Here is a 27,793-nt window from a genome sequence, read left to right on the forward strand (position 1 = left end):
TATTCCTATATGGAGTTCTGTGTCAGGCATGCCCAAATATGGAGTGTTGTGATGTCAGAACAGGCCAGCTCCATATATGGAGCAGGGGCAGGGGCCCTGTCCAGAGCCCGGGCAGAGGTATTTTGTGGTGGTTCTGGACAACCGTGGGTTCGACCGTCTCGATATCGTGGTGCCACACCCCCTGTGTGGGTGTGGAAGGTGCGTGTCGAATTTGAAGTCGGTGGGGTGAACGGTTCTCGAGTTACGTGGATTACAGTTTGTTGGATTACAGTATGAAAACCTGCAAAACCCGTCCGTCGCTCCGTCACTCACGCCTCCATATATGGTTGTCAGTCCATCACGCCTCGTCACGCCTCGTGACACGCTCCATATATGGCTGTCTCCAATTATGAAGATCACAACGCCTCGCAACACGCTCCTGAAGGTTGTCATTGTCAGTCCATCACGCCTCGTGACGCACTCCATATATGGCCGTCTCCATATGTGAAGATCATGACGATATCGATCTGACATCATCAAACCCTCTGCACTCAAGACACGCTATGGCTATTGGCTAGTATGTCATGTTGACATATAGATCTGCATATATAGAGCTGTCCAGCAATACATCTGACCTCACTGACTGTCAGATTTATACTCCTGCTTCTCAACTGTGCCGAATCTCTGTTGCTTGCCCTTTAGGGTCAAGTAAAGTAAAAAAATAAATACAAATAAAAATATAGCCTACTTATCAGACTCAGTACAGTAATTTAGTAAATGTTCGTGTGTGTGTGCGTGTGTGTGCGTGCGTGCGTGCGTGTGTGTGTGTGTGTGTGTGTGTGTGTGTGAGTGCGTGCGTGTGTGTGTGTGCGTGTGTGTGTGTGTGTTTTTTATTTTATTGTGTGTGATACATCTGCGCCCTCTGGTGGCGGGCACGACTACAGGACACAGGTGCTCGAATTTGTACATTTTATTGTGAAATTCGCACCCGGAAGCCGTATCTTTGTCTGCAATGCACTTGACAGCAGTAACTTTGGCGTGTACTCTCTCTCTCATATAGATATGTGTACTCACTACTCATGCACTCACTCATGTGCATGAGCGTGCCAAAGTACAGTCTGCCACAGCACTGCATCCCACAGAGCCTGTAGTAACAAAGCAAAACGATAAGGAAGTTGACAGCTGACTGCTGTTTAGCCGGTGAGTCCAGCACATTTTCTCCCGTTTTGCTGTCGTCTTCCTTGCTTGTGTGTTTTGTTACTTAAAGTGACTTTCTCAGGACAAGAAGATGGTTTCAGTGTCAGAATAATCTTTGCCAGCCTATAGGGTATACCAGGCCGACGATTTTTACGTTTGAATTGTTTTGTTAGCTCTGTGGTCATGGGCGTAGTTGGCATGCACCCTTTTAAACAATCCGTTGTTGTGGCTTTACCATACATTGCCACACACGCTTTTGATGATGCCACCTGTAGATCTTATAGAAGAGCATGGACATTATTCAATGTACCATTGCAGTTCAATTTGTCGGCTTTTTTCATTCTAACGTGACAATACTTGTGTTAAACTCCCTATATCTACTGATTTGGATAACTACTGTAGAATGTTTATTCATTCTGTAATGGAAAACAAACAAAACCGTACAGCTCGTTCCCATCGTCTCACTGTAGATGAACGGTCAGTGCAGTGGTCAAACAAGCGTACCTTGTTCCTGTCACTCAGTGTGCTGTCACAATTTGTTCTGAATCTATAGATGTTACTTTATAATGTAACTTTTTTGTGCCAATTCTGCACGCATGGTGGGGCTTAGCATTTTGTCTCTGTCATGTTCTCTTCTTTATGTGGACAGACAGACAGACAGACAGACAGACAGACTGACAGAGGTATCTTCTCCATGACTCACGTTTCACTCGGTCACAGTCATGCAGTCAGTGTGATTTATGGTTTACTTTACTCTAGTAGTGTCCTCTTTGAAGGTGTCAGAATGTCTGAACAGCTGTGACCTGGCTGGGCCTGGGGAACTTTGCATGGTTCTCATCAGAACAGGCCAGTAAGTTATATACATACAGAGTACTCTTTACCTTATAAACCCCATTATGGTTGACCCTGGAGTCCCCCAGGGCTCTGTACTGGTGTGTTTTTATCATTTTATGTTATTGTGGGGAAAGCTTTCGCTGAAAACAACGCATTGACAAGCTCTCAACACAAGTTCACAATGCATATTGATCTACTATTTTCTGTGAAACCTTTCCCTACAATGAGGTGTGTGTGTGTGTGTGTGTGTGCTGTCCATACATTTGTGACTTCAAGTCTGCATTCTCTGCAATGTGTGTTGCATTCTTTTTTGCTAGAGGCTTATGATGTGCGAGACAGTGAGACCATGTTCAAATTCCTGTACTGTAAAATTCCAGGTCAAAGTGGATTCTTCTCTACTTAGCTTACCACTGTGGCACTGTGGGGTAAGGTACCCCATGCAGGTGAAATGTCAACATTATTGAAAATAAAGTCAGAGCAATGTCAGAATCATTTATCTATTGTATACGTATAATGTATAAAGTAGTTGCATCTGTGGTGAGCTTGCATTTAGTTATCCATTCATCGCTTAATAGAAAGTAGTAAAGCTGGCATTCTTGCATAGATCACCAACACTGTACACACTTCAGACAGTATTTATGTGTTTTAACTTGATAACAATTGACAGTTACAATTAGCAATACAATAAGCTGTTGCTCTTACACAGAGCAGTCAGTCAGTGAGTGGAATCATCTTCAACACCATAAACAATAACAACCAACCAAGTGTAAGTTCACTGTCATAGGCTTCTTTTATCCAGAAAGATGTACAATGAGAAGAACACGGTACAATTGCAGTAGTTTGATTAGATTATTTTAGTACACTGACATCATCATTGTCTTGATGTTTTACACTTGGAGTAGGATGCTCTAATAAATTCCGCAATATGCCTGGTCAAGCAGAGTGGTAGGGTCCGTCTGTACTCTGTACCACATAGCTCGGATGCCTCCAGCTGGGCTGAGTGGACCATTTGCTGCATGTCACTCCCAACTATCTCATTGTTTCCCGTCTCTCTCTTCACTACTATCAGTAGTTGTAGTTGTCAGTACTTGTTACCTAGATGTTGTACTGTCCATGCAAGTCAGACAGTAGAAGTATATTGAATTATACATACGGTACATGATCTATAGGTTGAGAAACGCACTGACTTTGTTACCGTTTCCAGAGAGAACTCTTCTGTTATCTCCTTGTCTTGGATCAGGGATAGGTGTACAGTATGTGTATTCCTGCTCTATAGGTTATTATTGAATCTAATTATTAACAGGTTTGTTAATGATTTGGCCTCATGGCTCCTCTCAAACGGCTTACATGGCTTTAAGATAAGTATGTCAGACCATGCAATTCTAATGACCTTAGATAATTTCACAATAAATGGCAAGGTGCTATATAAGTGTTATACCATGCCATGACTTTAGCAACATGGTGGATAAATCACTGACTACGGTACTGTGCGTGCAGCACGTAACGGCTCATTTATGACGACATAACCCCAGTGTCTTCAATGACAGCCATCCTAATTAATTATATGATATACTACATTTATGATATACTACATTTAATACCCCTTTTTTTTTTAGCGGTTTTCATTTTTATTTCTTCACAGAATCAAAGGAGTTATGGCCATGATTCACCAGGATCCTGGGTGGCTTGATTCTAGACTTAGAATAATTGATACAAATTTATTTTGTAAATCTCTATGGGAAAAATAAATGGTCAATTTTTCAGTGGGTCTATAAAACCACGCCCCCCTATGCTCCATTGTGATTGTCGCTATAGACGACAGCGATCAGGATAGAGGCATAGTTATGCGTATCCCCAGCTCCTCCCTTTTGGCCAAATATGGTCACTGACTCACTGCCGTCTTCAGAAATCCATGATTCAGTACAGATGTGACCAATCATCCGATTAGGGTTTTGCAGATTGATTATTCAACAGTATAATAAATTATATAGATTTTCTTTTAAATTATTGTCTCCACCAGACTATTATTATCATTATTATTGTAGGTGGTAACAGTCCATTTGCTCAGTACAATATTTCGGGGGCATATTTAGAATGTGTGCAGGCTTGAGTATGTTGGATCTAGTTTGCAATTAATGAGGATTTAGTTGACACAATGAAATAAAATGGCGATAGTATGCAGTGTGGGACAGACGGCCTGTCACAGCCAGATTTGGGAGAGCAGCAGCTTTGTTGTTGCGAGGAAAGCGGTAAAATTAGACTTTCGTGGTTGTTTTCGTCTCCAATTTAGTCCGACGGAGTGTCACAGCATAACTCTATGGGGACACAAAAGTAGGACCCGGAAGTATCTCTGTAGGGGCGCTCACGTCACGGCTAAAATACTGAATAGGAGTTGCACCACTCAATAACTCACCAACCCAACTATCTGTTATAAAATGTTCGTAGATGCAATAGTTTGTGAATAACAATCTTACTCAGAGGCTGACTTACCATTGGGCTAGGGTGGGCTGCAGACCGGGGGGGGCCAAAAAACCCAAAATATGATAAATATGATTTAAAATTGTTAAGTATTGCAAACCAATTCAAGAGAAATTTATGTTTAGTTATATTATTATGGTTAAAACATTGAGAGCTTCTGCTCTGCTGTCTGCACTGCAGACATGAGTGACGCTGTGTTGTGGGGTAGCTGTGGAAAGCCCTGGCCTCAAGCCTGCCATGCATACACAACTGTCTGTCTGTCTGTCTGTCTGTCTCTTTTGGAGGGCTGTGTACCTCAAAATTACTGGGAACTGCATTAGTACACTATTAGTGGCTTTACTCTTTCTTTATTGCTCATCTCTCTTACTGTGATTTTATAGAGCACATTGTGAAATATTTTGCTGTAAAACTGCATTTAAGTGCACTACTAGCTACTAGTGGCTGCATCCATTCAGCGACTAGTCTGTCTGTCTGCCTGCCTGCCTGCCTGCCTGCCTCTCTCTTTTGGGGGGGCTGGGTACTCTAGCCCGGGGGCCCTTGAGAGGGTTAATCCGGCCCTGACCTTACTGTATATCGTTTCATAAACCACAGTATATTAGTTATTATGTAGTTTTGACTGGAAGCTGTTTCACGCATCGACACTAATGACCTTTATTGTCAATACAAAGTCCTTATTGCAGCCTTACTTTTGTTACTTTACTTCATCTTGTCCTGTTTCTGCATCTACAGATTAAGATTACACACCCTAATGGATAGGCATTAGGCAAACTACCGGTATCTTATCATTTTCACAGCGCTCCACAGCAGTTCTCTCTTTATCAGTGATGCAGTGATAGTGCGAAAAAGGGCTAATGACCTCTGTCATACACCCAGCAGACTTCCTGCAGCAGACAGACGGTCTCAAAGGTTAAAAGCCTTTTATCGGAGCTGTCGTGTTGATCTGTTTGGCTTGCATTTGTGACAGAGAGATGACTCATTGAGGGCCGATGACATCTGAGGGGATGTTTTCAATCAGCTTCCTTTCATGTTATTTTAGGCAGTTGAGGAACTCCTTGTTGCTTGTGGATTGTTTGTTTGTGTGTTCTTGTTCTACTTTGTTCCACAGCTCGTTTTACATTTTGGCTTCGCCAAACTGATTTATAATGACCACACCAGCAGAATATTGGCATAGTGTTGAGACCCATGTATACAATATAGTGACTAATTGACTATGTAGTGACTATTGAGTATTGACATAGATATACTGTACAAGTAAGCACATCATACATGTACACGAGTAGTGCAAGACCTATGGTGATCATTAAATTCTAATTGTCTTCATGTTCACCATTGATAATGTTTCTCCCCAACAATCGTCATGCTGAACATGCACCTACCTATCAGTACTTTGGACTGACATGCACAAGGACACTTTGTGCACCATTGGGTGCGTGGAGTGACACACACATTGTTTATTATCAATAAAGAGGTCAAGGTCAGTGGAGGGAGAAGATTCTGAAAATCATAACAGGCCAGTCATTCATCATGACACTGTAACTTCCCCTGACACATTCTGATCTTTTTTAAGTGGTGTTACCACTTCATTAAGGAGCTATATGTGTCTGTCCCTGGCTGGGTCCCTGGGTCCCTAGGTCCCTACTCCCATGGTCCCTAGATCCCTGGCTGGGTCAGAGACTCAGAGCACGAAAATAGCGTTTGTTTTCCCAACCAAGTGTCACTGTTGCGCAGCCTAACACACATATTAACTCAAACTGTATGTGATGATTTCTTGTGTGACAGTACAGTGACAGTACAGTACATTAGAGGGACCACCTGGGGACGCCCACACGGTAACTCTGTAATTTCTCAACCGTTTCGGATGCAGGGCGGCTCGTTGGAACCGGCCCGGCCCCCCTGGGGTCCTTGGGGTCTGGATGTACCGGGGCCCCGGGGGGTCCACACGGTAACTGTCTCAAACTGTGGGGTTGCCATGGCAATCAATTGGCTGAGGCAGAGGCTGGAAATTGCACAGGTGAGGGGACTTTGGCTCATTAGTCCACTGGCGGAGCCTGACAAGAGCCTTTTGTGGTCTTTCTGGACAACGGTGTATATGTCACAGACTCAAGGCTGTGCAATGCAGTCTTGTGGTGGTTTGGAACGCGTGTGTCGAATTTGAAGTCGGTGGGCCAAATGGTCCTCGAGTTATGTGCATTACAACCGAGCACACAGTGCCCCACACACACACACACACACACACACACACACACACACGCATACAGAGACGTGGCACATTTATAGTTAGACTAGAACTGTACGTGCCCGTCGGCCTACTTGGGAACGATACAATGTCCGTTGCTATAGCACCCATTTTAACTGTGTGTCTGTGTCCCACATGGAGATCTCTGTATCTGTCTGTCTGCCTGAATGGTGCAAACTGACTGTGAAAGGTGGACTGGTTAAGTAAACAATTGGCAGGTGTGGGGTTGCCATGGCAATCAATTGGCTGAGGCAGAGGCTGGAAATTGCACAGGTGAGGGGAGTTGGGCTCAATAGGTCCACTGGGAGAGCCTGACCAGAGCCTTTTGTGGTGTTTCTGGACAACGGTGCGTGCCACTGACTCGAGGTCGGGCACTGCACTCCCTGTGGGGGTGTGGAACGCGTGTGTCAAATTTGTCAGTGGGGTAGGGAGCGCTGTGCTGTGTTCATTTGGACCGCACACAAGTGGTTTTTCCTACTAGTACTAAGTTAACGATAGAGATATAAAGGTAGACACCCCTTTTCGGCTCTAGAGCGTATGTGCTCAAGGGAGGGCAACAAATTCCCGAGATTCCTTGCGAAGCCCCACGGAAGCACGAGTGTGCCTCACAGAGCGCATGTTCGGGTCTGATAAGTCCCGGAAAATATGCGCTGTGATTGGCCAGTAGTCACTTGAGTGGCAGCGTGACGTGTACCGCTCCAACGAACTGCATATACCATATCTGTGGTACTAACCCTATCTCTAACTCTAACCTAAACATAAACGCAAGCAGGTGAGCAATGCATCCCTCACCAACCTTAATCCAGTCTTTTTAATGCACCCCTCACCAACCCTTTTCTACGGTCATATTCGCTTAGACTTAGCTGTTAGCGCCTCGTCTCTCCTAATCCAGGGCGCTCTCCGTGGTTTTGATCTGATGGATATACTACCGCTTCATTTCTGCTCCTCATCCGCCTCTCGTTCAAAATATGAATGAGAAATGGCGTGGCGCATTCATAGTTAGATTGTCCTTGTGGAAATTAATTTTGTTCAGCCATCATCAGGATACAAAAAAGCACAACACATATACACAGTACATAGACAAATCACGCAATACATTGACTATAATACACAGCGCCTTTCTTGCAGAGAGGAAAACACATTTAGCATTTTATGCACATAACTGAGATGGGCGTTTGTTCAGAAGTCCTATACTTGTGGTGACAAAAGTGATCTTGAAGCCATTGTCTGCAACCAAGGTGCTGTACACTGTGTACTGTCGTCCTGACTCCTGATGGTAGAATATATAATTTTATGTATAATGGGTGCGTTCTATCCATAGCAATAGCTTTCTCCTTCCTGAGTCTCAGACATTGCTGTCGTACAACTCCAGTACCCCAGCTATTTTGCTGGATACAGGGTTGTTACTCGTTTCATAACTGTTTGTTTACAGGTTTGTTTATCGGTGTGTGTGATACTGGACGATCCCCCCAAGCACTGAGAGAGTAGCTTCCTCTGGGTTGAATGAGGTCTGTCAACACCTGCAGGGCTCAAAGCTGATGAGTTATCACTCATTGGGTCACTGTATCCCCAGCAAATGATACCTGACACTCCTCCAACCCCTAGTACCCTGGCTATGGCGTGTGCACACACACACACACACACACACACACACACACACACACACACTCTCTCTTAGGTTCACTGTGGGGGTACTGCCACACAGGGCTATTCTAGGTTCCAAGATTACGTGAGGCCACATGTGAGAATGAGAGTTAAGATCTTAAGTTGCCAAGAAAGTGTCTGTGTTAATGGAATACATCAAAGACTGCACTTTCAGCTGTCCTTCTGAGACTGCGTAATATCGTACGACTATATATTTGTTTTAAGTTGCCGGTATGGAATTTCTTATAGTTTTTAGTTACTCCCCCCCTGTCTTTAGTTTTATTTATGTGTAGACATTCATTTAAATTACTACAGTAGGTTATCTGTAGGCGTACTCAAGGTGAAACATGATATATAATATGAATTATTGGATGTGTGAAGTGACTTCTGAGTTTCGTTCAATCCCAAAAGCCCTTTATTTGTTGAATAGGATCAGTAATGATGATAACTAAACAATGATTGTTGTGTTCGTAGTAAAGCTTACATTTCATATCATACGTCTTATGCCATATACACTCCTTCACCTGCAAAGATTTAATAAATAATCCGTAGGTTTAAAGATGACACTGCACTATAATATTGGCTATTCTTCTTCATTGGGATACCATTCACCATCATGACATTTTCGTTGATTAAATTGCAGTAATAACTTCAACCTTTGTGCGGTATGCATCACATGACTGTGGTAATGTGGTTGTTTTCTCAGCGACACAATCTTTTCTCTCTCTTTTCCACAATTAACAGTACGAATAGAATATTGGCAATGATGAACAGAATTTATTTTATAATGTAGTCCATGGTGAACCTACAGTAAGACTGAAATAAAAAATCAAGACGAATGCATTTATATTTTTGTTCATTGTGGCTAATAATCAACATTAATATAATAAAGTTAATGATATCATTCTGGTTTTTGCATGTCCTCATGCACTCCTAGCCATGTATGTTCTGTGTATACCAGAAGCGTTGATCTCCTGCCAACTTGTTCATTTAATGCCAGTGACACATGAGCCTATACACTAGTATACAGTATCACGCTACTTACTGTATGTCATAGTGGGCGAGGCCGCCTTCCCACAGGCATTCAAACACTGTATGGTGTTTGCATAGGGCTTGTATAGGAATAAACATTCGGTCGTGTGTGTGTGTGTGTGTGTGTGTGTGTGTGTGTGTGTGTGTGTGTGTGTCATTGTTAACATATCACTGTGATTCCTTTTTACTTTTATGGTACATAAGAAAACACAGACAGGACTGAACGTTACCAAGGAAAACAACCACAACTACGAAAACACTAACACAGGCCTATTTAATCAAATTAGCTGTAATTTATGTGGTTGTGGTTGATGACAGCAAACACATTGATAAAACATTCCAAAAGGTTAACACAGTAATCTTTTTTTTTTCTTTTTCTGGTGACTGATATTGTCCTAATACGTTTTATTACTTTTCATTTATTTTTTATAATTGTTTTGGAAAATAACCTCCTCCAGGAGGAGGACGGAGGAGACAAAAACAAATCAAAAATAATTATTAAAAAATAAATCAAAACACAAGGTTTCAACTGAAGCACAGAGCCACCCAGAATGTTGCCATGTCCGCTGATTATAAGCACATTCAAGCTATTTTTTTCTGTAAAGTTGCTTGTAAATATTCGTAGTTGTACCGTACTTGTAGATCAGCTATTATCAAATAGCCAGTTTATATAGTGATGTTGCCTATAGTCAGTTTACTTTGGGCTTGTATTCATAGACCCGGTTGCTTATTTCTCTCGCAAAATCTGGCAAGACATGCCCCAGAGTTTTGTAGTTGTGAAGCACCTCACGGACGTCTCTGGGGGGACGTGCTGTATCATGTTTAATCTGCAAACACACAATGTTTTCATGTCTTTTGTTTGTTTCTAAGTGTTTCTGATGTGCATAGGTTATATACAGTAATGAAATTAAAAGCACAGCCACACGGGTACTACTGGACCTTTATTTATTATAGTACAATGGAGGACAGTAAAAACCTGGATGCTTTTTCATATATAGAAGTTATAAGTTTGATCTACTGAACCTAAGAAATTCTCAGTTTAATTTGCCATGATTCTTTTAGTTTTTTATTTGAGACATTTCCAATATGCTGTCTGTAATATCTGATTATTTACAAAATGTTCCAATGTCTCAGACATTTCCACATCTGAAGGACATTCTTAAGTTAACTCGTCTCAGTCCCCCCTAATGTTCAACCCCAATCTGTGCCCTTGACCTAGAGATTGGGGACAGAAACACTGGTGCAGGGCCAGGCGTGAGGGTTCCAAACTAAGGCACTAGTGGTGTGTGTATGACAGAACACGGTCCTGTATGTGACTGCAGGGACAGTGGCTGTGCCATCAGACGGTTCAGACCATCATCATCATGTCCTGATGGCTTGTAGGACTGTCATATGAGCTGTTTGGATCAAGGATCAGGACACACTGCTGTGTGTGTGTGTGTGTGTGTGTGTGTGTGTGTGTACTATATGTGTGTATGTGACAGAGAGATTTGTGTCTGTTCATATGAGGATGTGAGAGAGAACCCGGCTGTGTACGTACGTACTGTATATGCATATGCACGCACACAAGTATATAGGCTTAGGCTGTGTGTGCGGCTGTGCAGTGTGTATGGATCTACGGCATGTATTTACTGTGTGTGTGTGTGTGTGTGTGTGTGTGTGTGTGTGTGTGTGTGTGTGTGTGTGTTTGCGTGCACTTAACATGTCTGTCTGTGTGTTCAACTTATTTATTGTCACGTCACATGTTTACACGTGTAAGAGGATCCATTTGCAGTTTTGGGCAATGAGAAAACGAATGCTTACACGTGTGCAATGCATGGTTACAAGAAATGGAATGCAATGGAATGAGGCAGTTAAAATAGCAGGTATACTACAGTATGGCCATTGACCTTTGCACTGTAGTCTCACATGCAGGTTAGACGTCATTTATTTAGCAGCATACATCATACTGTATATGTCAGTGAGTGTAAACCAGTTTGAGTGTCAATACATCTTACTGTCGATGTGTGTCACGTCTCAGACTGCACATTAGTCTGTGTTCTTTCACATCCGTAATTCCGTATTGCTTTGCGTGTGTGTGTGTGTGTGTGTGTACAGTACGTGTATGTGTCAGATTGTGTGTGTCCATGCTCTTTCACGTCCATGTTCTTTCGCTTTCATTTGTACTATACGTGCTGTATGTATTGTGGCCATATTGCATTGGTACTTGGAAAACAAGTGCCCTCTGAGCACCCTGCTAAGCAGTACCATGAGATGAGATACAGTATACTTTATTAATCCCCGGAGGGAAATTGAGACGTTACGGCAGCATAATTTGACACATAAATAAAACTAAAGCTACTGGACAATCCATCCTTTTATTCCTCCTGCCAGGCCAGCAAGGCTATACTCAACTGTTGTGTTTAGATGTGGTTAAAGCCAATCAAATGCTGAATAAATTATGGACCTTGATATGAAAACCACTGTGCTAGTGAGTATCCTGTGCTTTGTCTGCAGCTTATTCAGTCCCTGTATTGCTGTGTGCTGTGGCCTGGTCTGAGGGGGAGCAACATTGTTAACAGTGATGCTTAGGCTGTGTGCTTTTGTGGAAGCAGACCAAATTCAAGATTGCATTTTATTTGTCACATGCTCACAAGTGTATGTGCACTGCAGGCACAATGACTGTGCTGTCCAACATAATAGTACACAGGATATAGGCTAAAACAGGGTATTGACTTTAGAATATCCCTTCTAATGGGGGGGGGGGGGGGGGGGTGTCAGTATGGAAGTGGTAGGTTTTTGCACATTTTTATATAACTGTACACTGACATTAGTGTGCAACACTCTTCAAAACAAAGCATTGCCTACTATAGAAGAGACACACACACACACACACACCCCTACCTTTCAGGCATATCGTAAACCACCAGACACACCCCCCAGTGTATTGTTAAAGGATGTAATTATGGACACAAAGGAACAAGAAAACAATAATATTCCAAAATGAAAGGGAGCCACAAGATCGTGAGAAAGTTTAGAAAATCAACAGTGATTGTTACCTTTAAACACTCAATGTTTTGAGTAAATGTTCTGCAGTTCAACACTGCTGTAAGTACTTTCAGATGGCTTAAATCTGTGGACAAGGAGGATAAAAGTGTTTTGTTGTTATTATACAGCAAAAAAAATGTTTTTGTCAAGATTTATCAGCTTGAGTCAGAACAGTGGTTCACTAAATAGTTTCATGTCAAACACCTCCACATTGATATGTATTCATTTAGGCAGCAGACCCATTTTTGAAAACCTGTGCCAGGACCCACAAAGAGAAGACCTTGTATTTGGATTGGAATAGTTTTAGAATTAGATAATTCTGCAACTGTCTATCTACACTACAGTATACTGTGTGTTTGGAGATAATATAGTGAAGCATGTGAAACCTATGAACTTCAAGCAGATGAAATCAATGGTGAAATTAAACTGTTCCTCATTTTGCAAACCACTGAGATGGGACAGAGTGAGGAAGGCGCATGAACGTGGGACGTCATGGATAGGTCATGGGTCATGTGATCATTACATTTTTCCGAATTGAGTGGATAAAAAAAGCTACTATACATTTCTATAAAGCGTTCATCATTAGATTATTATTAAAATAATTGTATCATTCATAATCATTCTAAGTACCCAATTCTGATAGGAAAGAGGGTAAAATATTGTTTTTATTATCCATTTTCTACAGCATTGCCTGTCGTGTATTTTATCGATAATTTGACAAAATCGATTAAATATATCTACTGTATGATAGTCTTGATCCAAGGCTAGTGGGGGGTTTATGCTGGCATAAATGCATCACATGTATAAACTGTACATTCCTGCTGCAGCTAATCAATGAATTGCTGTGGTACAGATTAGAACATGGAAGACGCAGATCTGGCTCTAATTGTGACATTCTGGCTATCTTCTTATGGCCTGTAATATTATGGCATATATATATACCGGTATATGTATATGTGTGTGTGTGTGTGTGTGTATATATATATATATATATAGCTGTCCTTGTTTGTTCCTTGTTCTACGAGTGCAAATTTTACCATAATGTACTATACTTTTCGGGCCAGTGGGCTTGGCCTTTGGGCAAGTAGAACATGACTTGTACTTGCCCGACGGGGCAAGTGCCTCTGTGACGTTGGTGTCAACCCCTGTATCTTACTTGCAATCACTTTACCCCTTTTATCAACTGAATTAAAACCCTTTTTCTTTCTTTTTCAGGGTCTACATACTTTCGGGACAGATCCTGGCTTTGATTCTCCCCTCCGCTTGGACCATGTTGGCCTGTAGGACTAGAGAAACCCTACTCTGATACTGACAACTACCTCAAAACACTCACTCACACACACTTTCTCTCTAGAGGGAGTGTGTGGTCATTGCTATTCTACCTCTCAGGACATTATCATTATGTTGTGATACCTTTAGCGTGCGCGTGCATACACATACATACACTCACTCACTCACTCACTCAAGTGTCTACCCCCAACAGTGTAACCAAACAGCCTGATTCAGTCAGCTTAATTACTCTCTCCACCCACCACGAGCAGCCAGCCAGCCTAGCAGCGTCCAGTCAGTCAGTAGGCCAGCCACCTGACCAGTTAAGTGGTCCCTGGAGTGCCACACCATAGAGAGACTAGTCTGTGTTCCTCTGCACCACCTTGTTGGGAGGAGCCTGTCTGCAGCAGCCATGTGCCTGAGTGCCTGGTGATGTCAGAGGCAGGCGGGACACAGAGGCGAAACCCGAGGGACCTTCCAAGGTTTGTGATTGGCAGTGAGGAGGATGACCATCACAAAGGACCAATGGAGGAAATCATGAAGAACGAGGTGTTTCGAGAAGACGATGACGACTATGTGGACGATGACGACGATGACTCGGTGAGGGTCAAGATTTAAGTTAATCGTTTGATGATGTATTTAATCGTTTTTGTACTCAAGGTATTTACCAAGTACATTTGCATATACCAATTTGCATTGTGTGCCCTTTCAACATTTTCAAAATAGTGACCCAGGGTGCCCAATGTTATTTTTGACATATATATATTTTTTTATAAAAATCACAAAAAATAAAAATAAAAAATCACAGACTTCCACAGACGTCCTGGGCACCGCATAGCGGTAATTCCCAGGACGTCTGTGGACGTCTTGGGCACACAAATTGTTAAGATCCATTAATGTGAAGACGGGTGAATGAAGACCTCTGAATTTGAATCTACTAGATAAACATTCAGCTGATCATCTGACTGGATGGAATGAAGAGACAGAAGTGAGAGTCGAAAAGAGTTGAAGTGGGCGAAAAACAATTAAGAGGAAGATCAAAACATGCACGGAATGAGGAAAGTTGCTAAAGCATCCCTTCTCTGGTTGGGTCACAGTGTCTGTGCAATAAGGAAGTCATGTTTGAGGTTACACTTAAAGCCTGAGGCTGTCTTCAGGGTTTGTCTACATACTAAAGGGATCAGAGACGTGCAGATATTTCAATATAGATATACTGTAGGTATTCATAAAAAAAATGTCAGGAATGCAGTAAATCCACAGGCTAACAGAGGGAAGTTGTTGGTATGATGGTATGTATGATAGATTTATACGGTTCTGTAGAGCTACTACAGTCTTCCACAGTTGAAAGGATTAACCTGGTGTCTGGTTTAGAGTTAGTCTGTTTTTGTCTGCATTTCTTGACATTCATTCATGCCAACCTGACTTTGAACTTGGTTCTTGGTGGGTTTCTTGTCTGTTCATGTCGTGTTTTCTTTTCCAGACTGAGGTTTAGGAGCTGGGAAAAGAAGAATTTGTGTTTTTACATTGTAGCACTTACACGTTTCTATTCCTACAAACGGTAGGATAGTAGAGAGGCAGTCTAGGACATATTTTTTATTTATTTATATATATATAATTAAAAACAAAATGTTTATCCTACTGTAGTTTAAATCATCAGAGTTATCTTATGTACTGTATTTTCTTTTGGAGATGTTGCTGCTGGTGTTCATCACAGCAGCATACTGATACATACTATACATACGTACAGTATGCATGAACAATATGGGATCCCACTTTCTGCTGGACACAATAGACAATAGTCTAGCCTCTATAGCCTTCATACAAGGCTTTATTCATATTCATAAATAACTTTATGACATAACAACATGTCTTCTCTCTGTCTTCCAGACTGCCACCATAGTGGGAGTCCATATCATGAACCTTTTTTATGCATGAATAATCTTAATCCGTTTAATTTACAGAATTACACTACATGTAACAATAGGAGACTTCCTGCGTGACATTATTGTGAATGTGAACAGTGTAAACTTTTATTTTTGCTAGTTCAGGTAGTTAGTAGTAGTTACCGGTAGGTACTTCTCTGGTCATTAACCAATTTCAGATGTAATTCCTGGGACATAATTTTATATTGTCTAAATCACTGTTTTCCAAACACTGGGTCGGGACCCATTTGTGGGTCGTGGACACATTTTTATGGGTCACACGAGTAAACATCTCTTTATTTTTTGTTTCCTACATTTAGTTTTTAATTATTATTGTAAAAATCGACTGCCTACCTCTACTATCCTACTGTTTGTAGGAATAGAAGGAAGGTGTAAATGCTACTGTACAACTGTACAACAGACCTCATCTACACTGCCAGCGATGTCATGTGTGCGAGCGAACGATGAAATCATAAAATGCATGTTTTTCAGTGAGACTGTCTTCATGTCTCTATTTGAGTCTCTATTTGAGGGAGGTTTCGCGGCCCCCCAAACACTGTTTTATTGGTTGAAATGTACACGCTGTAACCCGGTGTAACCATGTCTTAATGACTTCCCACCCTGCAGCCGGCAGAGCATCAGATCGTGGTGGGGATCTGCTGCATGATGAAGAAGTCCAAGTCCAAGCCCATGACTCAGATCCTGGAGCGTCTGTGTCGCTTTGACTACATCGATGTGGTGATCTTCCCTGAGGAGACGGTCCTGGAGGAACCCGTGGAGAACTGGCCTCTCTGCGACTGCCTCATCTCCTTCCACTCCAAAGGTACTGTACATGCAGCAACATCCAGACGAAGGAAAAAATCTATAAGCATTAGAATCGCTTAGCAGACAACAGAATTGCATTATAACTGTAGAATTGCAATTGAACAACGTTGAAACAGATGCCGTCATTTGTTTGAACTGTGTGTACTGAATACATTAAAACATTGATGGTTGTATTTCAGGCTTTCCTCTGGATAAAGCTGCAGAGTATGTCAAATTAAGAAACCCTTTGCTTATCAACGACATCAACATGCAGTACTTCATACAGGACAGGTACGCAAACACACCCACACGCACGCACACACACACACACACACACACACACACACACACACACACACACACACACACACAAATAAATGCAACCTGCTATGCACAATTCATACAAAGCCTTTACATTTGCTTCATTGTAGGACATTTCTGCACAATTAAACTGGTCTTGTGTGTGTGTGTGTGTGTGTGTGTGTGTGTGTGTTTTGTGTGTGGGGGGTGTGCACGTTTTCTTGTCAGGAGGGAAGTGTATCGTATCCTGAAGGAAGAGGGCATTGACCTACCTCGTTACGGCATTTTGAACAGAGACCCTGATAGACCTGAAGGTCAGTTCTTCTGTCCTACTGTCTCCCTCTCAGATGTCGTCCTGTCTGTCTCCTACATTGTCTCCCTCTCAGATGTCCTACTGTCTGTCTCTACACTGTCTACCTCTCAAATGTCCTGCTGTCTGTCTCCCATGTGTCTCCCCACTTCCCGACCTTATCCAATAGCTCTACAAACTAGAGACAAAGAGACAACCGGGTACTCATCGACGATGTAAACGTCAAATAATGTAAAATAATTAAAAAAAAAGGGACCAACATGTTTGGACCTATACCGGTCTTCATCAGGACTGCCCTGATGAAGACCGTTATAGGTCAAAACATGTTGGTTAAATAAAGTATCTTCTCTTCCTTTTTAACTTTTTATCTGAAGCTCACCAAACTAGTTTGGCTTTGTGCCGAGTCTGTGAAGACGACAGCTACAACAGGTGCAACGCAGCCATGGTGGTGATATAATGGTGGTTGATGGAGAAAACAATGGCCGTGGTATTTTATGGAAGTAAAGGGTGAGAGTTTTTTGGTAAATGAACGCAGGAGGAGTCCTGTGTACATTTTCTCTCTGCTTTCATGTGCCTGCAAACAAAACGAGCCCCCGAGTCGTCTTTGAGTCAACACACCGCTTTGTATTCAGACATCAGACGTCTCACCTAGAAGGAGCTCAGGTCTGTGTAGGAGAGCCGACTGGTTGGAGGAGAAAAGCACACATAACATTTGGTGTGCGTCTGTGTTCATGTGACAGCTTCACTGTAAGCTTCATGGCTGCGGCCTGGTAGCTGATGTTTGTTTAATTTGGGCTTCTCACACTACTGGTTAGTGTCTGTCTACTCTGTATTAAATGTTTAATGAGTTATGTTCAAGAAGTGGTTATTGTGGGGATCTGTATCAGAGAAATAATTAATTTTGGTGGATGGTGGAAGGATGTTTTATGTGTACATGCATATTCGAGTCACATCAGAGCTGATGCATGCAACTTTATTGCCTAGCACTAGCAAGACCTCACTCTATTCTGCATCTCCTACACTGTCTCCCTCTCAGATGTCACTGTCAGCTGTCACTGTCTCCCTCTCAGCGTTTCAGCAAGACAAATTTCAGTGTGAACTGACAAAGTACTATATCATATCATAATATGATGACTGGCTTACCATATACTTTCACCAGCAAAACAAAATATATAATTTAATAATGTAATATATCGGTATTGGCCGATATAACCCTGCAAATAATCGGAGATCGGATATAGGTCATAATTTCAATATTGTGCACCTCCAGTTCTTTATTGTCATTTTCTGTCTTTATTGTCATTTGTACAGACTATACTGAAATTCGTACTTGCATGTTTCCCACAAACAAAGCAAAAACTAATGATAATAAAGGAATTCATCAGCCATTGACGATTACACATAAGTGAATAGACAAGCAAGAGACTATTTCAGTTGATGGTAATGTGTGTTGTAAATGCCATGGACGTATTAAAAATAGAATTCAGGTCGATCGTATAATGGTAAATGATGAAAGAAGTGTTTCACTGGCTGTCCCTGCTGTCACTCAGACTGTAGTCTGGTGGAAGGGGAGGACCATGTTGAGGTGAACGGGGTGGTGTTTCCCAAGCCGTTTGTGGAGAAACCTGTGTGCGCTGAAGACCACAACGTGTACATCTACTACCCAACCTCCGCTGGAGGAGGCAGCCAGAGACTCTTCAGGAAGGTAGGGTTCCCAAACTCTAAAGGTCTTGTTGATTATTAACCCATTTAGACGTAGATGCTGTTCCATTGACCCCCGCCCAGAAGCAATGACTTGAGTTAAACATTTTCACGATAAAAAAAAAAATAGCAGATCTACAAGCTAAATAATAGGGGTCAAAATAATTGGCTACCCAAATCCATTTCCCAAACACATTTCTGCATATAAACGGTCTCTCTCTCTCGCTCTCTGTCTCCTCTCCATATTTTCTTCTGTCTCTGCTGTAGATAGGAAGTCGTAGCAGTGTCTATTCTCCAGAGACCAGCGTGAGGAAGACTGGATCCTACATCTATGAGGAGTTCATGCCTACAGACGGTACTGACGTCAAGGTACTGTGTTCAGTTTCTAGTTGTTTAGTGCTTGTCTTTTATTGTCTCTCTCTGCCAAGCCGAACGGCCAAAGCCCGGGGACTATGTTTTTGCCCCATTCAGTCTGTCTGTTTGTCTACTGTATGTGTCTGTAAATCCCCAACACATCACAGAATAAATTGGTGTGAAATTTTAACACACACTCCTAGTAGGCCAAGGAATAACCGGGCCGCTTCACATTTGACATATCTTGAATCGTAGGTCGTACAGACTCCTTGGCTCATTACATTGATGCAACTCCCCATAGAGGCCAATACCATTTACACCTGACAAGTTTTTCGTTTCGTTTTCTTCACAACATACTGCTACTACTCGAAATTGACCAAAAGTCTCAAAAAACGATAAACATTATCTTTGGAGTCAGACTCAGTCAACATGTATCAGTCATATTTTTCATATTCCATTCTGATCAGCTACGATTGACTTCAGGGTGGTGCCCCGTTTTTTTGCAAAAGAAATGCAGCAACTAATCCGATCTCCCCCAATTTTGAGGGGTGCATTGCGGGGCCTCTGTTAAATAATGTGTGTGTCTGGTGGTTGGTGTCGGGGCTCCAGGTGTACACGGTGGGTCCAGATTATGCCCACGCCGAGGCACGGAAGTCCCCGGCTCTGGACGGGAAGGTGGAGCGGGACAGCGAGGGGAAGGAGATCCGCTACCCCGTCATGCTCACAGCCATGGAGAAACTGGTCGCTCGCAAGGTCTGCCTGGCGTTTAAGGTAACTTTGACAAGCACCGTTTGAACAGACCAAAAGCTCAGCCAGGAAACGTCGTATTGAAAACGACTCCACTATTAAAGGACCACTTTTCAACCTATCTTCATATAATAGGTCCTCACTAATAATCATGAAATAATTGCAAAGAAAAATTCTACTCTGTCTGTGTCTCATAGGAGGGCTGTGGGCAGTTCAGAAACCGTCTTCCAGTGACATCATCGATGGGGAATACAAGCTAATAAAAACTGCAGGCTTTCTAGTCCTGAAAAGTTGCAATGCGAAAATGGAAGCCATTGTTCTCACGTTAAAGAAAATCGAAACATCTGCCTAATGATGATATCACTGGAAGACGGTTTCTAAACTTCCCACAGACCTCCTATGAGACACAGACTGAGTAGAAAAAAATCGTGCCATTTTATCATGATTATTAGTGAGGATCTATATGAAGATAGGTTGAAAAGTGGTGAAGTGGTCCTTTAATGAATCCTTTCATTCTTTTCATGAAGCATTGATTTACACTTAGGTAAATATCATGAAGCATTGATTAACACTTCTCGTCCTCCTGCAGCAAACGGTGTGCGGCTTTGACCTTCTCAGAGCTAATGGACACTCGTACGTCTGTGACGTCAATGGCTTCTCCTTTGTCAAAAACTCCATGAAATACTATGACGACTGTGCCAAAGTACTAGGGTGGGTGTTATGAGTTTCCTCATACTTCATTAAGGTACAAAATGATAAGCAAGGATGAAATAGGACTGAATACAATTGTTTGTTTGTTCTCAATTGGCGCCTATAATGTATCACCTGTACCACAGAGTAACTGAACCTTTACAGCCTCAGCTCTCAGTCTCTACACACAAATGCAAACCAAGTGAAAACTTATAGCTGTTCCTGTGCATGCAGTAATGTATACTAGTAATAAACTACTGCATGATGACTTGTTGATAACATGCATGTGTTTCAAAATATACCAAGCATGGCCAAAACACGAATTAGATTTTTATTAGCAATTTCCTTTTGGGTTTATTTCCCCACCCATTTCTACAGACGACATTACAAACCCTTGTGTGTAACCTCGTCCATTATCACTGCTAATGCCACTCACAGACACAGTGCCACTGTCGGTCTATGGACGGTGTAGACCAGTGGTTCCCACTTCCCACACCTTTTAGCTTGAGACCCAAAAGAGAATTTTGACGTTTGCCCGGTACCCAAACTAGTGAAAATAGTACAATAGTAAGTACAAGCTCACAATATGTTGCTTCGTGCCGCATTGTGAGCTTGTAGATCTGCTATTCTTTTCTAATTTATGGATTTATTTTATATACACTAACTACACGCCTCCTCTGATATACAGAGTCACCAGCTGCTTTTTTTCACCTGACAATTTTTCATCAGAAGAGAGTAAAGACATGCACACTATTGTTCCCAGATCCCCTCCCTTCTAAACCGTTTCCCCAAGCAACGAAAATGTTATGATCCCTCGCTCCCTGGTCAAGCCAGAGGCACTAATGCTGGGAATTGAACCTTTTCTTTTTACGCCTCCCAGACTCCTTATTTTTCAGTATTTGCCTACCCGTCCAGTGAATCTCTCAAAATTATTTAAAATAATCCAAGCTGGGTAGCATTCCTTTTTGACTGTTCTAGTTAAAGGATTGTATGTTCTTTACTCTCCTACCAGGAACATGGTGATGAGAGAACTGGCTCCTCAGTTCCATATCCCCTGGTCCATCCCCATGGAGGCTGAAGATATCCCCATTGTCCCCACAACCTCAGGAACCATGTAAGTTCAGTACCTTTCCATCAGGAATGAATGTGCTGAGGCTAGTTTAAGTTGGCATAATACCGCATTGTAATAAGTAACGGGGTACAAACAGTTGAGTGGCATCGACATAGCAGTGATAACATACATTGTGCACAGAGATGACAGAGCCAAGAGATTTAGTGTCCTGGGAGAGAAAAGGAGGGACCAAGAACGAATCCCTGAAACCTGGTAAATCCGGTCTGTCAGATTGTGCGTGTTAAGTTGTGTTACGTTACGTTACCTTGCGGGGTGTTACACTGTGGTATGTTAAGTTACATTATGTTATGTTACGCTGTGCTGCGTTGCGTTACATTATGTTATTTCCCTGTTTCAGGATGGAGCTGCGTTGTGTCATCGCCGTCATGCGTCATGGTGACCGCACACCCAAGCAGAAAATGAAAATGGAAGTCAGACATCCTTTGTATGTCCAATCCCTTGTTACACTTTACGAATGTATACTTTATTATTATTATTTTTTTTGTTAGCTGTTGTTAATTGTTATTGATCTGCTGTCTTGCTACCATCTCGTTTTTTATGGATCTTTCATCTCAGCATAACGGGTGGTTTCAAGGAGGTTGTTACAGAGGATTGTCCCTCCTCAACCATCTTAGCCCAATAAGTTTAGCCACCGAGTGGCGCACTACGAGCTTGTAGGTCTGCTATTTTTGAAAAATTCAGAAAATATTTATTTCAGAAAACGAGGATTTAGAAGATTTTTTTTTAAATTTCGAGGTCAGGCCTAAATGGGTTAATGAACCTTTATGTCTTTAGATCTGTCCTTTTGAATTCTTAACGCTGTTGTGTCTCTGTCATATGTCTGTGTGTGTGTGTGTGTGTGTGTGTGTGTGTGTGTGTCTCCAGATTCTTTGAGTTGTTTGAGAGGTGTGGAGGCTACAAGTCAGGAAAGCTAAAGCTCAAAAAACCGAAACAACTGCAGGTCTGTTTTTGTCCGTTTCTCTCAGTATGTGTTTTTCAGTTTCATCTTCACTTTCGAATCTAAGTGATCATAGACTGTATCTGTTTACACTGTATAGTAAAGGGATTTTGATTATCTTCCATTTTTGACCTTCTGCTCTCATTATTAAATAGCTGCAGTCTAGGATCGGAGATAGTTCTATTACCAAGTAAGAGATCCATACAAGACTTGACACAGGATCACAGACTGAGACTGTGCAGCAGACATAGACTCAACTTGTCAGAGACAGCTTAACCACTTTACATATAATACTGTACTTTGTCGTATGATGAATAGCAAACATAGCTGGTGTGATGCGTTGTGAGCTTGTAGAGCTGCTACTTTTTATTTTATTATTTTTAAAGATTTGTTTTTGGCTTTTGTGCCTTTATTGATAGTTACAGTGAAGAAAGGTAGAGACATGCAGCAAAGGTCGTCATGAACGGGACTCGAACACACGACGCGCTGTCAGGCCAGAGCCTACAGTATACGTGGCATGTGCCTATACCTCTAGGCCAGTGGGCGCCCCAGAGCTGCTATTTTTGACGACGTTTGACAATTTTCTCCTATAGACAAACATTTGAACATTTTATCCAAATGTTCCTCAATAATTGAGTCAATGTAATTGACATCTGTATTTTGTTCATGAATATTTTTCAAACTAACCCACAGTCTAAAATGTGTTAAAATGCAACGCTAATTTAAATATCCTCACTGACATTGAGTGTACCTATCAAGCAAGTTTCACATCTCTGCAAGTTAATCATAGTGAGCTGAATGGAATGTAACGGCTTCCTCAGTATTGTAACATGTATACCGTGAGTCATAGACAAAATGGACTAAACATGACAGTGTGGTCCTTCAACATTCAAATGATGGTACCATGAACCGCTACCAGCCGTAAATATACTAATAACATACTAGTGCCAGTTAGTGGTGCCATGAGAGTAGTGAGATGTTGCAAGTAGATGAACAAAGATGGACAAATACAGTGTAATTATTCTGCTCATGCAGTTGCATGGTAACTCTGTTTGTTTCAGGAAGTGCTGGACATTGCCCGTCTGTTATTGGTGGAGCTGGGTCAACACAACGACTGTGAGATTGAGGAGAAGAAATCTAAACTGGAACAACTCAAGACTGTCTTGGAGATGTAAGACTGCACACACACACACACACACACACACACACACACACACACACACACACACACACACACACACACACACACACACACACACACACACACACATTTAACATCTTTATTTGCATTCACATTTTACAAGAAATTCTTGAACACAAACAATAGTGGATGCGCAAACTTGGAAAACGCTTCAGGATACAGATCTGTGTGCTTCAGGATACAGATCACAGGTACAGAAAGCATCGCCTTCTCCATATATGGCGACTGCCAATTATTGCAGACACTGAACAGAATTTTGCTGATGCCTTATCTCTCGGCTTGGGCATGCCTGCAATCTGCAGGCCCCTCACGACTGATTTATGGACATTACAGAGGCTTCCAAATATGAACACAAGTAGTTTACGTTTGTAGCCAAGCTGTATAATAGCATCCTTAAGAAACTGGTACTTAAGCATCATGGTAAGGAATGCCTCTTCCAGACTGTGGTCAAATGTACATGCCACTTCCAAAATGGTGACTTCTCTACTGTCCTCATCAACAACAACAATATCTGGTGTATTAGCTGTGACATCTGAAAAGGCATCATTTTCATTATTGTGCATGAACATGGCAGTTGAAACACGTGAGTGCTTATATATTTTGGCAGATGATGAACATATGAACTTATGAACTTATGTCCTTAGCTAATAGGTCAACAATTCTGTCGTGCCTAGCAATGTACATTCCCTTATATACATAGCAGCCATTAAGAATATGTGACCGTGTTTCTGAGTGTGGTCATGGTGCAGACAATGAGGAGGAAACGTGTTAGGGTACCACGCACGCACGCATGCAAACACACACACACACACACACACACACACACACACACACACACACACACACACACACACACACACACACACACACACACTCACACACACACACAACACACTTAAAACGCTGCTTTTCTCCGGAGTCTAACTGTCTGTTTTCTTTTCTGTTTTCTCTGTCCCTCTTTTCCTATTTCTTCCTCTCCATTCCTCTATATGTTTCTCTCCATCACACCTCCTTTCCTCCTCTGACTCTCTCTCTCTCTCTCTCTCTCTCTCTCCTTCGTTTGTTGTCTGTTCCCTCACACGTCTCTTTTGGCTCCACTCACACTAACTTTCTCTTCTACCTTCATCCATCTCTTACTTATCTCTCTCTCTCTCCCTTCTACCTTCATCCATCCATCTCTCTCTCTCTCCCTTCTACTTTCATCCATCTCTCTCTCTTTCTCTCTCTCTCTCTCTCTCTCTCTCTCTCTCTCTCTCTCTCTCTCTCTCTCTCTCTCTCTCTCTCTCTCTCTCTCTCTCTTAAGGGAGTCCAGTGTAAATGACACTCAGTGAGTCAGTGACTCAGTCGGTCTGTGTATATAAATAATGCGGTTACTCTCTGTACCAGACATTAGGAACCTTTCACTCACTTGTGACGTATGAGTGAGCAGGATTGAGGTCACAGTGTCTTGCTCAAGGACACTGACAGGATTCAAAGACTAGGGTTCAGACTTGGGAATGTTTTCCTTTTACCGAGCAGCCTCAATAGCCAGTAGACCACTATGAAACAAAAAGACCAGGTGAGAAGCGTTCAGTCATGAGGGAGGTACTTTATAACGTTTAATATGTATTTCATCATTTATTTAATATAAATTAGGTATAGAAATAGGTACCTACATGCATACCTAAAATAGGCTTAATGCCTATTTTTAAGTCAGTTGAGACACTAATTAGACTTGCAACAAAGGAAGTCAATGTTAGTAAAGTGTTCCTACTGTTTAGTACACAGTGTATTAGTCCCATTAACAACAGTAGTCATTGACCTAGCTGTACACACAGGGGAAAATGACTACACGACTTATGTCTCTACTGCGTGCGTGCGTGTGCGTGGCTGTTTTTGCCACTTTATAGCCATGATTACTCTGCATGTCATTCTTACCACTCAGTAACTGACTCTTTCCCACCTTACCTCCCTCTGTTGTTGTATTCCGTTCCCTCCACCTGTTACTGTAAGAACCAATAGACCAGGGGTTCTCAACGTTTTTGGCCGGGGACCACCGGAAATGCTTTGGCAATGTCTCGGGACCCCTGCCCCACCCCCTCCTGACCCCCAATATATATTTACTGCTACAATAACCAACAAAATAAATGAAACCAGATATAATCATTAGGGAAGGTGTATGCATGTACTACTGTATGTGTACTATTATGTAAACTCTTCATTTCCACTTTACAGCCAACTTTTCAGTTGATTTTTTTTTCTTTATAATTTGGGGACCCCGGGTCGTGACCCACGGGTTGAGAACCCCTGCAATAGACTACGGAAGAAATATAAAGAAGTTAGGATTGACCATCATTCTGGCTATAACCTAGAGACACTAGTGAGTGTTGTTGCCATCTAACTAGCACAGGGGAATGTCCAATTCCCTCAATATGTAAGATGCTATATTTCTTGTGTCAGACTGTGTCATTCACAAGTCTGAATCCACTCGATAAGCACAGAAACAGGTGTGGAGGTTCCAGCAGTAAATGCTATCTGGACATCCATATTTTTGGTGTTATCTCACACTCTTTTGTGAACACCTCGGGCAGTTTTTAAGTTGCTCGATTCAGTAATTGGATATTTGATATTCAGTTGATCAGACACGCCTCCGCCCTATATCCTATACAAACACATTGTAACTTAAACTCCATTTTAACCATGTTAGATTCATCGAAAACACCCGTTCTTGGTTCTGGTGACTGATATTCTTACGTGAGGAGATTGTGTTTTTTCACTTATTCTTTTTATTGTTTTCAATACTGTTTTGGGGGGAAAAAATACAATAAAACCATTGAATTAATAATCTTTTTGTAAAATGGTAGTAGTATTAAACCAACACTTTTCCTAATACCACATAGTGTCATGTAGCCAGACTACTATACCAAAATCTCCTAATGCTATATAGAGTCTGGAACTACACCTCCTGAAGTAAAGAAGCTGGCATTTCCGTTCACAGAAATAGAATTTAAAATATCTTTATTATTTATTAAATTTCCGTTTTGGCTTAGCAGCAAGCTACTTACTTAGATGATTTCGATTTACTGTATATTAGGATACACTTTGAAGATGGAATGGAAGTGGGGAGGAGGCTTTATATTTGACTCATGTTCAGACCTTCCGTGTCCCAGCTGTAGGGTCATGAACAGATATCTGTTCTATTACAGAATGCTATTTGGTCATTAAACGGAGGCATGTGACACATAATTACCATAGGGCTCTCAAAAGGCCCTTAGTGTTGTGTGTGTGTGCGTGCGCTGTGTGTGTGCACTTTGTGACATACCGTTGATGTCGTAACCTACAAAGTAAAGGGCAAGCTCTTGAACAATGGGCATTAACACACGCACACGCACACGCACACGCACACGCACACACACAAAGTCACATACACACAAAGTCACATACACACAAAGTCACATACACACACAAACACACAGAAAGCATACTTTGTGAACACTTGTTAGTTAACATACTGTAACTGAATGACTCCTAGACAAACACCTGTTATCCTGCACTTCTTTGTGTGAAACCTGCGTGTGTAATATATCTAGTTCCATTCTGCATATTGTCATGGACACAGAATGGAACAGAAGTTTGATGGTGTTGTCATGTTTGATTAATTGTTAGAAGACAACGATGATACATGTCTGGTGTGTGCACGGTGCAGGTACGGTCACTTCTCAGGCATCAACAGGAAGGTCCAGATGATCTACCGTCCCAACGTACAACTGAAAGCCTCCAGTGAAGAGGAAGGTACACACACACACACACACACACACACGAACGTGCGCTCACACACACAGCAGTACACGTATTGTAGGGCAAGGGTTTGCAACCAGGCACTCCAAAATAATCATATTTGAACTGGGGACCCCCCCTCCCCCCACCCTGACAGAGTTGAGGCATTACATTTAATTTGACTGGATCTTGTAGATTCAAATATGTTGCCTCTTTCGTATTTCACAATTTGACCAATGTTTG

The 27,793-nt window shown here is 41.9% G+C and overlaps 1 protein-coding gene across 10 annotated transcripts in view; it reads left to right on the forward strand.

The window, feature by feature from the left end:
* Nucleotides 1–1,044: 1,044 nt before the first annotated feature.
* Nucleotides 1,045–27,793, forward strand: part of ppip5k1b (diphosphoinositol pentakisphosphate kinase 1b) — a 67,164-nt gene continuing 40,415 nt past the window's right edge. For 5 of the 10 annotated variants that reach the window (XM_080762478.1, XM_080762477.1, XM_080762479.1 and 2 more), the window contains exons 1-15: nucleotides 1,045–1,179; nucleotides 13,643–14,296; nucleotides 16,246–16,441; nucleotides 16,623–16,713; nucleotides 16,951–17,036; nucleotides 18,583–18,737; nucleotides 19,001–19,102; nucleotides 19,697–19,858; nucleotides 20,424–20,545; nucleotides 21,537–21,638; nucleotides 21,994–22,080; nucleotides 22,521–22,596; nucleotides 23,655–23,764; nucleotides 25,098–25,121; nucleotides 27,480–27,565. In XM_080762478.1, coding sequence (XP_080618604.1) covers nucleotides 14,129–14,296; nucleotides 16,246–16,441; nucleotides 16,623–16,713; nucleotides 16,951–17,036; nucleotides 18,583–18,737; nucleotides 19,001–19,102; nucleotides 19,697–19,858; nucleotides 20,424–20,545; nucleotides 21,537–21,638; nucleotides 21,994–22,080; nucleotides 22,521–22,596; nucleotides 23,655–23,764; nucleotides 25,098–25,121; nucleotides 27,480–27,565 — 1,567 coding nt within the window. In that variant the 5' untranslated portion in view covers nucleotides 1,045–1,179; nucleotides 13,643–14,128. The remainder of the gene's footprint in view (nucleotides 1,180–13,642; nucleotides 14,297–16,245; nucleotides 16,442–16,622; nucleotides 16,714–16,950; nucleotides 17,037–18,582; nucleotides 18,738–19,000; nucleotides 19,103–19,696; nucleotides 19,859–20,423; nucleotides 20,546–21,536; nucleotides 21,639–21,993; nucleotides 22,081–22,520; nucleotides 22,597–23,654; nucleotides 23,765–25,097; nucleotides 25,122–27,479; nucleotides 27,566–27,793) is intronic. The other 5 variants (XM_080762474.1, XM_080762475.1, XM_080762480.1 and 2 more) reach the window with 1 other exon arrangement.

Source organism: Protomyctophum bolini, assembly GCF_963924005.1.
Source record: "Protomyctophum bolini genome assembly, chromosome: 4".
In the NCBI taxonomy this organism is placed as follows: Eukaryota; Metazoa; Chordata; class Actinopteri; order Myctophiformes; family Myctophidae; genus Protomyctophum; species Protomyctophum bolini.